The sequence below is a fragment of the Lupinus angustifolius genome, chromosome LG11 (genome assembly GCF_001865875.1).
Source record: "Lupinus angustifolius cultivar Tanjil chromosome LG11, LupAngTanjil_v1.0, whole genome shotgun sequence".
NCBI lineage: Eukaryota > Viridiplantae > Streptophyta > Magnoliopsida > Fabales > Fabaceae > Lupinus > Lupinus angustifolius.
Window position 1 is genome coordinate 27,860,769 of NC_032019.1, and position 17,722 is coordinate 27,878,490.

Below are 17,722 nucleotides of genomic sequence, written 5' to 3' on the forward strand. Positions count from 1 at the left end.
TAGGGGATGCTACGTTGACCTTCCCCATTTCGGCTTGTATACACAAACGAGCCCTTCTTACTCAAGATTACATTCTTTTGTTCAATCAATAGCACTTTCTGTATAATATCAGATAAAGAATGTAATTCATACAATCTTACCTCAGCTCGAAGCTCTTCCTTCAACCCATTCAGAAATATGCCCCTTGTAAATTCAGGATCAATGGTTCTCAAGGCTCCAACATACTTCTCAAATTCCTCTACAAATTCTTCCACAGAACCGGTTTGTTTGAGGGCGAGTAACTGCTCAAACGGATTCTGAATCATCGACGGCTGGAATCTTCGAACCACTGCGATCTTGAATCCTTCCCAATTCGGCCTCGGGTTGCACTTTTCCCACCAATGGTACCAACTCAATGCCTTCCCTTCAAGTGCCATAACCGTGGCCTGCATTTTCTCCCCCTCGGTAAGTTCCTTCAACTGGAAATACCTCTCTAGTCGGTGAGTCCATCCATACGCGTCGTCACCGGAGAAGATTGGAATTTCTAATTTCCTCCATGTTTCCCGCCTAAACTCTCCCCCACCGTGAATACCTTCCCGGAAGTCATTTCTGCCTCGGTGACCCACTCGTTGTTCATCCTCTTCCCGTGCGCACCCCCCGAAACTCAGTTCCGATCTGTTCCCCGGATCGATTGTCAATTCCAGCACGTTCTCGACGTCGGAATTCATGTCTGTCGGTATCAACTTCCCCGAGCTTGTCTTCCCGAGGAGCTTCTCTTCTCCGGCGAACTCCCTCAACACGGGAGTCGTCCCTTGCAGTTCCGCCGTAAAGATCTCGTCTGAAATCTTCTCTCCCTACGAACGCCCTTCCGCGACGAACTTCCATGCCACGGGATTCCCCTCGGTTTCGCGCGTCTGGCATTTTCAGTTCGCGGTTTCTCCCCTCGTCGCTGTCACGACGGATTCCACCATTAACAGAGCTCGCGGCGTCGCCGCCGTGTTCTACATCTACACTGAAAACATACCAGTCCATTTTCGCGGTCATTTCTGCCATTTGTTCTTAGTGTTTGTTCACCAACGATTCTGTCAATTCTAATCTCATTCTCATCTCTTCCCTTTCTTGTTCCCAATCCTCTCCGGAACGCGACATACTTCAAGTCTTCATGAATTGTCGGCGAAACAGCAGCGGTTCTCAGGGCACCAAAATCGGTGCTCTGATACCAGTGATAACACCGGTAAAAGAATGTACAAAAGAAGAGCTGAACAAAATCGATCCGGAATCGATTGAATTACGGATACTAATACCTCTTTATTGATTGCAAGATTAAAAGAAAACAATGAAGAACCCTAATTGATTCCCTGAATCAATTACACACTACAAGATTGATTCCCTGAATCAAATCCCCTCCTACTCAATACTTCCAAAGCTAAACTTCTCTAAAACTAGCTCTTTATTTATAGCCTAACTAACAACTAACTACTAGGGGTATTTTTGGAATCTTTTAACAACTTTCCTATTTCCCCTTCTATATACATTTTCAATATTAGGCTTTGGCTCTGGCCTAACCCTATCATATCGCTGAAGCTTTATGTTTTCCTTCCATACCCTCAAAAACTCAACTCACAAAGGAACACTAAAAGGGAATAAAGAAAATCAGGAACAGGGGAAGTTTTATTCTCAATAAAAGCACACTACCACAGTATCACAGACATGAAAAATATAAAGATACACCCAAATATATTGTAGCTTAGCTAATAACAATAGTAACACACGAAATACAGCAGATGACATGTTCTGCAGTTATTGCAAGTCCATCAAGTATTATTTTAATCAAAGACCTAATCCTCCCACAGAAATAGAACCAAATGTTTTAGGCAACAGTTGCTGTGCTTCCAGACTCAGATGGCACTTCAGCTTTCCCAGAAGGTAGTCTTCTTCCCGGTTTTCGAAACGGTCTGCAGAACTATGTCTGGCTGAACATTTCCTTGCACTACCACCTTCTGTTCCTTCAAATCAATGTCATATGATTCCACACCTGTATATAGTGGTACTATTTATTAGTGTACAATGTTGCAAAAGGACCTTTGGTTGGTATAGAACTGTTAATGCAGCCACTTTAATTCTTCAATCAACATTAAAATTCTGTCTCAGCATGTATATGCTTAATCATAGAAACAGATTGGCTTTTATAATTGGATAACTTTTTCCTAAATATATATACACGCATATATACGTAAGTTTGTTTGTGTGATTATATCCATATTTCCATCCAGAAGGAGGAAAAGTACAGGCTATGGTTGAGGAATGACTAAAAACAGCAGATACCAGAACCAAAATATATAGTCAGAGGAAAAGAGAGCTTTTCAGTTGACACAAGAAACAAGTAAATGCTTCGCTAAACTGCATTCTAACTAAGGACAAGTGAAAGGCAGATTGCAAAGGAAAGGTAAATGTTAGTTTCCGTCAATTTAGGTGGCAAACTTAAGAGTATATTCATGAATGGCAGTGAAGATATCAAAACTAAACTAGTAAAGATCAGATATCCTAGCGAAGGTGTTGATTTTGCATACTTTAATGCCCTTCTCTCTGCTTTGTGACATTCATCATCCATTATTGCATTTTAAGTGCTTAAATGGCTGCACAATTTCTGGAATCAGACAGTTGATAGTATGGAATCAGTTTAATGCATGCTAAAGCCAACAACGATCTGTGAGCGAAAGTTATGCTTGGCATCAGTCCACAGTACTATAATAGAAGTTCAACCAAGGATATTTCCAACACCTAATAAACCCTAAAACGCATTTAATGCCACATGACCCTTGAAGTAAAATTAAAAAGTTTTGATCACTTCAAACTTATGTTGACACATGACATAAATATAAGAAACATAACACACACAAAATGAACATACTATGAAGATTGAATAGAAGTTCAAAACGACTTCAAAGTTTGACAGTGGTAGATTAAAATACCCAAGACAAGTTATGGATGCAAAAGTGGGAAAAATGAGGCTAAAACACCAAATCAGAAACTTAGAAATCCAAAATACAATAAATTATGGTAAGAGATCACCTAAAGAAGGCTGTCAATGGCTATATGCTGAGAGCACATTGAATTCGGATTAAATTGTAGTAGCCAGCATTAACACAAGGTCACAAATATTCTGCGAAGGACAATCCCATAGGAAAGAGAAACCACTTCAAGAGAAAATAGCATTGCAAGAACTTTGAGCTTTTCAATAGTACAATTTACCTTTAATAAGTTTCGACAAAGTTAAGTCATGTAAGTCCATGTGTTATATATCTTTAATGCAGATTACAAAGAAAAGGGAAGGAAATAAAGCTGAAGAGGGAAATTCCAAAATTAAGGAACCAGCAGATACACTTCAAAACCAACAATTTCTGATAATAAGGATGTCAAGCAGAACACATATCTTGAATGATTAAAATCGACCAAAAGCATAGAAATACAAACTAAAGTGGCTAGTGCAAGATAACTAAATTATGTTCATGTTGGTATTGTATAGCAGAAAAAGTTTGCACTAGTAAGTTAATTAAGATGATATTGAACACAATATAATTACAAATCAAATCCAAGGGATCAGGCATACCATCCAATTTTCCAAGAACTCTCTTCACTGCTCCAGCACATCCTTCACATGACATAGCAACTTTGAGGACAACGGTCTGCAATGATAATGCAAAAAAATTCAGATTAAAATATGAGAGAAAAGAATAAATAGCCATCTTAACACCAACATAGACACATAAAAGAAACATTCATACTTCAAATTTAAGAAACATTGAATCAACTTAAAAGAGAGACCATGGAGGCAAATGCAAAGTAGGAAATCAGACACAAAATTGATCTACTATCATTTTACAGTAGTACAGCAAAGAACAATGATATTTTGTTTCATCATTGATGTTAAAAGTGAAATTCTAGTAACAGTAATGTAACTGACAATACATCTGATGCTAAGAAATTATAGGTCAAATAAAATGAATCAGCCATGTGCATCCATATTGAAAAACTGTAATTAAAAACCGAAAGCCATGTCAACAAACTTCAAATGAAAAATATTGCTTTCAATTCAAGTTTGCAATAAAATTTTACATCATCAGACAGATCCTTATACCTCGTGAAATATTACACAAACTGCAGCAACACAATCAACAGAAAAGAAGAAGAACATCATGCCATAGTCAACTTTTTTTTCAACAAACAAGAAACAGCCACCTTTGCTAGTATTAGATTTGAAATTTTACAAACACATAATATTTAACCTACACCATAACATATCAAGCATTTAATTGTTAGAGCATATAAAAGGGCAGTCCAGTACACAAGGCTCCCATCTAGTGGGGTATGCAGAGGTAGATCTACGCAGTTTTACCATTGCAAGAGACTGTTTCTGAGATTTGAAGTCATGACCTCAATGTCACAAGGCAAACAACCTTATCATTGGTTTGGAAACAAAAAGGTGTTATAACTTAGAAACAACCATGGCAGCTGAACAAGGCAAAATTATGGAATTTTTTATATAGTAGCCATTAGAGCTGGTAGAGTAGCCATATACACGCAAGCTGTTAAAAACACTTCTGTTAATTTACAACCCATTAGAACTAATACAAGTCATTATCTACAACTTTCGATAACTACAATTTTGTCTCCGAATTTTTCTCAATCATGTACTTTCCTTAGAACTTAAAGGATTCTCGGCCAAACATTTCAATCCCTATTGATCCAAAATCAATCATATTTTATAATACAATACCAATAGTTCCAGACATCTCAACTCAGAAATTCGTAAAATTAAGCACAAACATGTAGAAAAACAAATCAAAAAATCAATAAACAAAAAATGGAAAATAACAAAAATTGAACCGAAAATCAAACGAGCAAAAACAATAAAATCTAATTAAAAGAATGCATATTAGGATCGGGATGCACCTGAGACATGATTAACGGCGAGAAATAAGTTGAATCGAATAAAAGTGAAGATGCGATGGAGATTGCGTTCGATATCGGGGTTGGTTTTATACGCAAAACAAACACAGCGTCAAGGTTATATGTCAATGATAGAAATTAAACTAAAATTACATAAATCATTCTTTTAATTTTTATACCTACAAAAATCATCTCTGATTTTCATATATTATATTATATTGATTATCATTGCAACAAGAGAAATGAATATAATCTTTTGAAGAAAATATGATGATAAATATAATTAAGTTATACATAATATGAGATATATTATGGAGATAAGTTCATCATTTTTGTTTAATTTAATTATATTTATCATCATTTTTTGTTTAAAATATCAGACTTATTCATCATGAGTAATAGTAAGTGTATGTATAAAAATCAGAGGTTTTTATATGTATAAAAATGGAGGATGATTTATATAATTTTACTAAAACTCGGAAGATGCCAGTATAATTTTTTATTAATAATAATATAATTATGGTTAAGGTTATATAGTTAATAATAATATAAATATATTTAATTATGCGTATCTTAAAATTATCTATCTATACTACATATAATATACTATATATATTATATATATTAGCGTGTTGACATGCACTGTCGTGCTTGTCAACCCGTTTTCCTATCGTTTGTAATGTATAGTTTGTATTTTATAAGTTTAAATATAATTCTTTGCGTTGAATTTATTCAATTGGTTTAATATTCAAATTTTTAAATACACTTGTAAAATAAGAAGATAATAAGGATAAAATAAGAAAATAATATTATATGGTTTTTTTGGTAGAAATAAAAAGATATTGAGGGCAAAATAGAAAAACACAAGTTAAACCATGATGGGTGGTTATTTTGTGTTTTCCCTTTATTAATAGTATATATATATATACATATATAGCGCGTCGATGGCACTCCGTGTTGATCACCTGCATTCCTATTTTTACACAGAATGTATCATATTCATATTATGTTATTTAAGAAAACTATCATATGAAATATGTTCAAAGTTAAAAATGAAAGTAAATTATTATAGCTAAGTAATTTACCCACATTTCAAATTTAATGTCATAATCAATATAATTCACTTATCCATTGAAAAGGCAACATCGGTTTGGAAATGAAAGGTTTAAGAATTGATGTGGAAGTTAAAAAGGAAGCATTAATTTATATTAAGAGATATATAATATTTAGAAACATGAAATTAGAATTACTCCATGAAAGTTATTTTATATATTTCCTTTATCTATTAATTAGCGTATCGACCAACACTTCGTATTTTACTTTTTCTTATATAGAGTGCAATATATAAACTCAATAGAAAGTGAAAATTTAGAAAATAATATGTAATTGTTGATATGATATACATAAAACTTATGTGAATTTCTTATTTTGTGTTCTTCTAATAATCATTGTAGATGTTTTTTTTATGTTATTGTTTAATTTACTTGGGTTGAGAAATAGAGAATATAGAAATAAGAAAATATATAGAAGATTAATATATATTAATATAAAAAATGAATACAATGAAAATAATGTTTAAAAGTTTAAAGTAGTTATTAATAATACCAAAAAAAATATGTTTGAAATATAAAAATTATATCATGGTGGTAATTATTTATTGTTTTGCTTTTATTGATAGTATAGATAATGAGAAAATATGGTGTAATTACCACTATAATTTTTCCTTTCCAATTTTGCCCTTAACTGTTTTAGTTTTTGCAAAAAATATATAATCACCACCAATATATTAACCAATTTTTTCGCCTTAATTAGATAATTAAAATAAAGACAAAGAAATATAATATAAAGTGCACCAAATAAAAATTATAATATAAATTACGTTTAATATAAAAAATATTCTGATTCACCAAAATAAAATATATAAAATTAAAATCTTGACATTAGAAAGTAAAAATGTTGGTCGACAACATGAAGTGTCTGTCGCCACGCTAGTATACATAATGTATATGTAATTATGTATATTTTAAAATTATATATAACTATATTGGAGTAATTTTTATATATAATTTTTTATTGTTTTATTACTCTTTTATTTTATATTTTAATTCGAATATTCAGTTTGTTTCCGGTAAATTATGTCAGTCTTATTTTGATTGACTTAAATACTCATATCCAAAGTAGCTCAAACTCTCATTCTATTAAAATTTTAAACTAAGATTATTTACAAGCTCAACTAATACATTCTACAGATTAAGAATCCAAAGTTGGTGATTTTGTGAGGATCTGTTTCATTTTGTTGATTGAAGTTGTGGTCGTTTAATGGTAGTTCAAAAATATGTAAACCAAAAAAATGACAGATATTAAGAAAAATCGTACATTTCCAGGAAATACTGATTATTATATTAGCGAAAAATTATGATTATTATAAAGAGAAATAAATACATACACACTAACAATATAATATTATATAAATGTTTATATCGGGATTATATAAATATTACATTTCATTATAAATATTTAGAATTGATTATTTTATATAAAAAAATCCATTATACATATGCCATGGGGTTTCCACCAGCAAATTTAATTCACAGGTATACTTTCACCAAATTATTACAATTTTAGTGTACATTTCAAATTAATTATTAAATTAATGTAGTTTTTAGGGAATTATCAATAAGAATGACGGTTTAAGGAACTCAGCAATAGTAAAATAAAAATAAAAAGAAATAAATATACACACTAATAATGTATAAGTTTTTGTTAGAGTTTTGTATATTTTTTTTAATTTTGCTTTTGTATTATGTATGCTACAGAGACATCATAATACAGTAAGTTGCAGAATTTGCATAGTGATACTGTACACATTTTATTTTGGATTCGTAATGTTAATGGCGAGTTAAAAAAATTATTTCTTGTCTACAATGCAGTTAACTAGTTTGGCCGAAAAAATATGAAGCTACGTAACCCCATTGTCAAATTTCCTATAAACCACCACTCCCATTATAACTCTCTAAAAACTATATTTGTTTGATCATTAGTTTAAAATGTTTACCAAAATTACAATATTTCAGCCAATGTACATCTATGATATAAATTTGCCTGTTTCAACCACTATAACTATAATTTATGAGGTTTCTCCATGGTTTATCCTATCTTGCTAATTGTGTTATATGATTAACCCAGTATATTTAAATTTAATAATTCATTATATGATATGATTTTTAAATATTTATTTCTTTTTATAAATAAAATAATAATATTTTGAAGTATGGTCAAACATTGAACCCTCTCAATTGCTTTATTTGTTAATTTCTTGTTGAATGCATATGAATCAAATCTTAATAGTTTGTTTGTGAGTTGAATTTTAGAGAAAAATGAAAAGAAAAAATATAAGACTTGGAAGTCTTCTTACAAATCCAATTCTCAAATTAACCGAATAAGTTTATCAAGATACAACAATTCATTTCCCATTCTTACTGAGTGCTTAACTAAAAGAAAGCAGGGTCGTCTCAATCATTTTTGGGGCCATATGCAAAAATAAATAATTAGTCTCCTTGAAAATGAGAAAATTGTAAAATCATTAAAATAAAAGTTCAGACAACATATATTTTAGTTGCCTTTTTTACTACACTACGCTAACATAAAAAATTCTTTGTAATTTTGAAAAATATTTTATTTGATAATATCTCAACACTCTCAATACATCTCATTTGACAAATAACATCTTCTAACTTTTTTACAATAATCATCGATCAAATCTTCATATTTAGCAGTCACCGGCCACACTACATCCCATGGTCTGGCCATGGTTAGTATCTTTAGACTTTTCATGTGCTCAGGAGTTAGTTTTTCAATTTAATGCAATAATGATAGACTTTAAATTTTAACATCATTAGCCTTTATATTTTTAAATAGAAAGAAATATTTATGCACCCATAGATAAAAATTTATGGAATAATATATCTCCTCATATTAGGAGATAAGTTATCTCCTACAACCAGTAAAATATGATATGTGTACTATTTTGTTCAGTTTTAAAAATATTTTTATAGAAAATAATGAAACATGACACATGTTATGATTTTACTGGCAAAATGAGATAATTTATCTCCTTTTACCAAAATATCTTTTATTTTAAAAGATTTATACACAATCAATGCATAATCTACCATTCATTTAGATTAGTTTTTTTTAAGGTTAATAATGATTAAAAATAATTGATGAATAATACAATAATAGTGTAAAACACTATTACCTTATCGACGAATTTTTTATTGTGGTCTTCTAAATAATGGGTTGCCTTTTAGTCTTAGCAAATGAGAGTAAACCAACATTAGGGATTTATCAATGGTTAGCCACCACCCTAGTGACTTATCATACATCATTCCGTTAGCCACCACCCTAGTGACTTATCATACATCATTCCGTTAGGCGCCATTTCATTTTCACACAATTCCATTTTGTTGTCTTTCATCATGATTCATATTCACTTCTTTCTTATTTATGCATATTTACGTTTATGCCTAATTTGTGCAATTTTGTTATTGTCATCCATCACCAATTATGGATTTAATCATTTCATTCTAGAGGTAATAAAATTATCCAAATTCATTCATTATAGTTAATGGATTTCAATGAAATAATTCAATGAATAATGTTGATAGTGAATGTATTCAAACTCATCCCTTATATGCATCGGATATTCATGGATATATCCAGTGACGATTCTAGGATCTAGAGGCAGGGTGTGCAACATAAGTTAAAATTAAAATAATAAATAACATCAATTAAAAAAATGAAAATATTGATATCAAAATTACAAAATTTAAATATATTTAATCAAATAAAATATATATTTCATAACTAATCTCTATGTGATTTCACATTTTGAAATTGTTGAAATATATTTACTTCCTTGTCAATATTGTTGAACACTTCTAATCAATTATAATTCACTAGATAATTATTCATTCATGCATCGATTACACAATATATCTTTTACAATTTTCATAGTTGGAAAAACTCTTTTTAAAATTGTATTGTTAACTTCAAAAGAAGATAAATTAATGAGAAACAATGTGTCTTCTCCCTCCAATCAACTTATCTTAAGATTATTTATTCATTTTAAAGAAGCAAATTCCATAGTATTATGCATATCAATGATATATGTCTCAAGTTGATTATCAAATATCATAAAATCAATTGAACAAAACATACTGTGGATAAAACTTTATAAATTCAATCAGTTTTGTCATATCAAAACTAGAGAAGAAGTAAGCTATATTCAAACAAAACATACAAAGAAGCAACTTAATATTTGCCTTGGATATTCGATTATGAAGTTCATCGAGTTACATATCTATAATATTATAAAATAATTCAATATAATAATGATTATTTATTTTTCACGAAGCATGTCATGTCATTTACAAAAGAATAGATTTTGGGCTTGTAGAATTTTAAGTAAGAGTGTAATATATATGCAATGCTTAAATATTTATAGTCACTAGATAATCTATCATTTATTTAAATTACTTTTATATTAAGAATAAATGATGACTAAATATTGATAATGGATAATGCAATAACAATGTATAGAACTCTTACACTCTCAATATATATATTTTTCTCTATAAATAATATAGATTTCTTTCCCAAAAAGTTCCAGGGTGTGCAATTTGCACACCCTCAACACTATATAACATTGTCACTAGATATATCTATTTGAACGAATACCCAATTCATAAAAAAAACTAAAAATACAAAAATGACTTTTTCCTTTTCAATTTCATTAATTATTTAATAAAATTAAATTCAACCAAATTCATTCATGATTCTCACTCTCACTTTTAATATTTTATTAAATTAATACCAATTATAGGACATATGTATGTAGTTAACATTAAGATTTTATTCTTAAGTACATAACATATGTAAGTATGAGAAAATAATGCATGTCTTCATAGTCTATGAGTTTTATATATTGTTACTGCATCATTTACCATTTATATTTAGAATGTAAAATCTATAGATTGTCATTCACTATTCATTTAGATTACTTTTTTCTAAAAAGTCAAAAATGATTAAATATCAATGGTGGATGATGCAATGACAATGTATAAAACTCATACATTGTTAGTGTATACATCTTTTTTCTTACATTTAATCATCATTGACTCTTCAAAAAAGTAATCCAAATGAATACTGAATGATGTAGTGATTATGTGTTAATCTTTACACCGATAGTACATAGATATTACACTATATATGTATTTGTTAAAAACTTTACATGTAGAATCTTAAATATTGCATGCTTATAGAATATTGATTTTTTTTTAAAAGTTCAAAAAATCACTTTTAAAAAAATTGATTTATAAATGATTTTAAAAGTGTTTTTTAAAATGTGATTTTAAAAATATTTTATTGAAATAGTAGTTTTTAAAATAATGATTTTTTTCAATAACGTTTTTAGTTCCAACAAAAAATATCAAATGGATTGAATATTCATCCATTCAAATTCATGAAAATTGAGTTATGGGTGAATTGGATGGATTATAATTCATTCGTTAAGTTTGGATATGACTAGATTGAATAACTTAAAATATAGTTTAAATGAATTTATATGCATTTTTGAATAGTTTTTCATTCATTTACTAACATTTAAATTCAAATCCATCTATTTGCCACCTTTACTTTCCATATATTTCTTGATATCTCGACCATAGAACGATCATTTATAACAAACCTCCCCCATGGAGGATCGTATTAATCAAAATACTTTTTTTCCAAATGAATACAACAAAACTTTAAGCTCATATCATAGAAGAGAAGAACCATTTCAAGTAAACAATAATCCAAAAAATATTTCCATATTCTTAATATTTTTCAAACCTTCTAGTCAATAGCCCAATTGCTTGATCTATAATGAATAAATTCTTGTGTAAATGAAGGTATCTTACTTGGTTATCATCAAAATGTCATTTTCTTCCAATTTCACTAACCTTTGAAAATATCTATCAACATTCATTCCAATTTCATTGACAATGAAAGTTGTTAATACACCTCCTATTTATTCAAAACGTTTTAAAAACTGTGTCTGTTTTTTTTTTAATATTTTGAATTATATCATAAAGGCACATAAGAATATAGGACATGTCCTAAAAAAGTTGTGTAACACTCAAATTTTTTCCTATTACTAATCCGTCTCATAATCATATTTGTAGATTGTGAACCTAATTTTATTTGACCTTGTTGTAAAAATATACCCTTTAATCTTTTTTTATAAAAGGTTAAAATATTTTATTCAAATAAAGGCAACAAATAATTTGTACAATTTTATAGGTTGTTAAATGGAAAATTATGACAACTTTTATGATTGTATAAATTTAGGGACTTATTTTTTCACTCGACCAAAGGAATTATAATCCTCTTCCTCTGTATAATTATTAAAATTATTTAAGATGCCAACTTAGAGTGCTATGATGTAAATGTTTCAACTAGAAACGGTTAATTGATGTAATCAAATGAGTTAGTTGTGGTAGTTAGGAGAATTATCATTTATAGAAAGTAGTTAAGTTGGTTGAAACTGTTTTAGAAAATTGTATATTAGTTTGTAATCACTGAAGCACTTCAATACAATTTCATACATTGAATATTTATTGAAAGATTACTCTCTCTTTTCCTAATTCTTAATTCTCTTCTTCCTGAATCTAACCTCTCCTCCTCCTTCAATCCCTCTTTCTTTCTTTTCTTTTCTTTTCACAACACTAACATTTGGCATCAAGAGCCATCAAGAAGATCAAATTTTATTTCCGCTGCAAATGGCATAAACAACTGGAAACTTTGCCACAACACTACCTATACTAGACGACAAGAATTGGACTAGGTGGTGCATACAAATGAAAGTCATACTTGGATATCAAGATGTAGCAGATATTGTGGAGGAAGGGTTACCAATCCTAGAAGAAGGAGCCACTGAAGCACAAAGGAGTGCACTTAAGAAAAACAAGAAACGAGACTGCAAAGTAATTTGTCTTCTCCACCAAGCACTGGACAATGCTCACTTTGAAAATATTTTAGGATCTACAATAGCAAAGGAAGCTTGAGATGTGATAGAAAAGCATTATGCTGGTGCTGCACAATTGAAGAAGATCCGTCTACAAACCATGAGGAGGCAATATGAACTCATGCAGATGGAAGAAGGTTGATGATTTTTTCACTAGGTTGATCACACACACAAATGCATTGAAGGCTTATAGTGAAAAGATGACTGATGCAACCATAGTTGAAAAAGATCTTAAGGATAGTGTCTCCTAAGTTTGATTATGTGGTGGTAGCCATTTAGGAATCAGGAAGTGTTGACAACATGAAGATTGAGGAGCTTCAAGGGTCACTTGAAGCTCATGAACAAAGACTTAATGAGAGGATCGCAAATAGGTCCTCACATCAAGTACTTCAAATGCAGACAACAAAGAAAGGAGAATTCTAGGTAAAGAATTCAAGTAAGAGCCAAGGGAGATATCCTGATATGAAAGGTAGAAAGAACTATGCCAATAATTCTGAACAACCAGAACAGTCGACTAGGAGATATGGTTGCAAGCAATTCAAAGGGTTGAATAAGATAGTTGACAAGAAAAAAGTTAGGTGCTATAATTGTGATAAGTTTGGGAATTACTCAACCGAATGCTTAGCACCTAGCAAGAATCAACACCAAAGAAAGCAAGAATCAGAAGCAAATCTTGTCAAGGAAGAAAATGAAGAAATTGATGAAGAAGTTGTGCAACTCATGATGACAACAGATTGCAAATCCAAAATAAATGATACCTGTTACCTTGACTCTGGTTGCTCCAACCATATGACTGGGCACAAAGACTGGTTGGTGAACTTTGACTCAAGTAAGAGAAACAAAGTTAAACTTGCAGGCAATAGGGTAGTGATCACTGAAGGATCAAGTGACATACTCCTCAAGATCAAGTGTGGCATAAAAGCATATATAACAAATGTATTATTTGTCCCTGAAATGAAAACCAACCTCATCAACCTTGGACAACTACATGAAAGAGGTTTCAATATGGAGTTGAATGATGGAGTAATGAATGTCTATGATAGCTTGAAGAAGAAGATCTTACAAGCTCCTCTTTCAAGCTCCTCTTTCAAGCAATAGAACATTTCAAGTCAAGCTAGGAATTGCAGATTCACAATGCTTGAGCAGAAACTACCTCAAATGAAACATGGCTCTGACACTTAAGGTATGACCATCTCAACTACAGAGATCTTAGATTGTTAAGCGCTAAACAAATGGTCATTGGTCTTCCTGAAATCAAAGCTCAAAACTCAGTATGTGATAGTTGTCTAACTAGCAAACAGGCCAAAACCTCATTTAGTAATCACACCCAAAATAGAGCTGTTGATTTACTAAATGTTGTATACTCAGATGTATGTGGACCTTTTGAGGTGCCCTCACTTGGAGGAAACAAATACTTTGTCTCTTTTATTGATGAATTTAGTAGGAAGATGTGGATTTACCTCATCAAAACAAAGAGTGAAGTATTTGGCAAGATAAAGAAGTTCAAAGCCTTGGAAAAAAGACAATCTGGGAAACTCCTAAAAGTTCTCAAAACTGATGGAGGAGGAGAGTTCAACTCAAGAGAGCTATAAGAATTGTGTGAAGGGCATGACATCATTCATGAAGTTACTGCTCCATTCTCTCCACAACATCATGGAGTGGCTGAAAAGAGGAAAAGAACGGGCATGACTATGGTGAGATGCATGCTGAAATGCAAGGGCCTGCCTCATAATTTCTGGGGTGAAGCTGTGACTATAGCAACATATGTATTGAACATATGTCCAACTCAAGCTCTTGGCAATCAGATTCCTGAAGACGTTTGGACTGGAAAAAGGCAATTAGTGAAGCATCTAAGGGTGTTTGGTTCAGTCTACTATAAGCACATCCCAGACCAAGTGAGAAAGAAGTTAGATGACAAGGGTGAATTGATGATTTTTGTTGGCTACAATCCAACAAGATCACACAAACTCCTGAATCCTATAACCAATTAAGTAATGTTCAACATAGATGTTTACTTTGATGAGATGAGCCTATGGAAAGATTTCCTTAGGAAGGTTGATAACAACAAGTCAGTAATTGTAATTCATATGTAAGAGGATAATGAAAGCACAGAAGAATTGAATCATGATCCAAGAATAAGGAATCAAGAAAACAAGGCTGCTGAAACCAGACCTACAAGGACAAGGCACTTACCATTAAGGTTAAGTGAGTGTGAGATGTTTGCAGATGATGTAATCACTGATGAAGGTGAATTGATCCACTTGGCACTCCTAGGAGAAATTGAATCAATTACCTTCCAGGAGACACTTAAGGAAGATGTATGGCTTAAGGCAATGGAAGAAGAGCTCAAAGCCATCAATAAGAATGACACTTGGGAAGAGGCTGAACTACCTAATGATAAAAGGCATATAACAGTCAAATGGGTGTATAAGGTCAAGTTGAGACCTGATGGAAGTGTCTCCAAGCACAAAACAAGGCTTGTGGCCAAAGGATTCATTCAAAAAGAAGGCCATGACTATGATGAGGTGTTTGCACCAGTGGCCAGATTCGAAACAATTAGATTGATTGTTGCACTTGCTAGTTGGAATGACTGGAAACTATGGTAACTTGATGTCAAGAGTGCCTTCCTAAATGGGCCTCTTGAAGAGGAGGTGTATATAACCCAGCCCTGGATTTGAGACAACAACAACAAGGGAAAACAAAGTACTAACACTAAAGAAGGCATTGTATTGCTTGAAACAAGCTCCAAGAGCTTGGAACAAAAGAATTGACTTATTCCTAACATCTATTGGCTTCACTAAGTGCAAGGTGGAACATGGTGTGTATGTGAACTTAACAAGCACAAAATAATTAATCCTAATTTGTCTCTATGTGGATGATTTGGTTATCACAGGGAGTAGTAAATATGAAATCCTAACGTTGAAAAGAAAACTCAAATCTGAATTTGAAATGACAAATCTTGGAGAGTTAGCATACTTCCTTGGCATAGAATTCCTAAAGAAAGAAAATGGAATCATTATGCATAAGAGGAAGTACACAACAGATGTGCTAGACATATTTCAATTGCAAAATTATAAACCTGCATCAACACCAGTTGAAGTAAACATGAAGCTAAATGAAACAAGTTTGGAAAATCAAGCAGATACAACACTCTATAGGCAAATTGTGGGTTGTCTCAGGTTCATATGCCACCGTAGGCCTGAAATAACCTATGGAGTATGAGTGATAAGCAAACACATGGCTAAACCTGCACAAACACACATGATTGCAGCAAAGAGAATCCTTAGATATTTAAAAGGAACCTTATGCTATGGTGTGTTGTTCCCAAACCAAAAGTAGAACTGTGAGTCGGTTTTTGTGGGATACTCAGACTCAGATTGGTCTGGAGACAAGGAGGATAGAAGGAGCATTTCAGGCTATTTGTTCACTATCTTTGGTGCACCTATATCTTGGAGCTCAAGGAAGCAAGATGTGGTGGCCTTATCGACTTGTGAGGCTGAATATATTGCAACATGCAATGCTATATGCCAAAGATTATGGCTGATGTATCAGATGACATAACTGAAGTATGGAGAGTTTGAGAATTTCGAACTAAGGGTGGATAATAAATCAACAATAAACTCGGGAAGGAACTCTGTTAGCCATAGAAGAAGCAAACATATTGAAACAAGGTTTCATTTCTTAAGAGACCAAGTTGGAAAGGGTAGAGTCAGTATGGTTCATTGCTCAACAGAGATTCAAAAAGCTGATGCACTATTAAAGGCACTCAAGGTTGATAGATTCAAAAGATTAAGAGACCTGGTGAATGTGTTTAGTTTCTAAAACAACTTTGTTTTGGCTATGGAATGCTCACTATCATGAGATTAAGGAATGTCATTCAATAACTCTTTGATTAAGAGGGCATGTTAATTGATGTAATCAAATGAGTTAGTTGTGGTAGTTAGGAGAGTTACCATTTATAGAAAGTAGTTAAGTTGGTTGAAACTATTTTAGAAAGTTGTATATTAGTTTGTAATTATTGAAGCACTTGATCAATACAATTTGATACATTGAATATTCATTGAAAGATTACTCTCTCTTTTCCTAATTCTTAATTCTCTTCTTCCTGAATCCAACCTCTTCTTCTTCTTCGATCCCTCTTTCTTTCTTTTCTTTCCACAACACTAACAAAAACCTAATTTTGAGCTATAAAAGCCCCACAAACCTACTCTCTTGGCACCAAAAGAATTGAGATCTTCTATCTCATTTCTCTATACCCAACTATCAACTCAATATTATTAACAAGATTTTGACAAATATATATCTAATAAAAAATAAGTTGTTTTTTAAAATTAATAATAAATAGAGGAACCTACTTAATTTTAGTTTGTCATGAATGGTTTATGTTTGAAAGAAAGAGAACAAAAAAAAAAACAACAGTAAAAAGTAAGAAAGATAGAAAAAGGAGCCATAAACAAAATGAGTTGAGATACTCTCTTATAATGGACAGTCCAATATAGGAATGTTAGACCCATATTAATTTGATGATTTAAAAAACTTCAATTAAAAATAATTTAAAATCTAAACCATTAAAAGTTTTTAAATATCACATGTCATCATCTCATCTAATATTGGACCCTCGAATACTAGAGAGCACCCAAATTCAAACATAGAGAAGACAACCAAAAATAGAAGAGAAGGTAGCATAAAAATAACAAAAACATATAGCAGATGTATCATTGGCAT

At 31.5% G+C, this 17,722-nt stretch overlaps 1 protein-coding gene across 1 annotated transcript; it reads left to right on the forward strand.

Moving 5' to 3' along the window:
- LOC109359890 lies at positions 13,460-14,095 on the forward strand. The gene has a single exon (XM_019604582.1). The coding sequence runs from the start codon at positions 13,460-13,462 to the stop codon at positions 14,093-14,095; it is 636 nt and encodes a 211-aa protein (XP_019460127.1).

Bases quoted from the DNA above. Each gene is read 5' to 3' on its own strand.
- LOC109359890 (XM_019604582.1), top strand. From the start codon at position 13,460: ATGAAAGGTAGAAAGAACTATGCCAATAATTCTGAACAACCAGAACAG.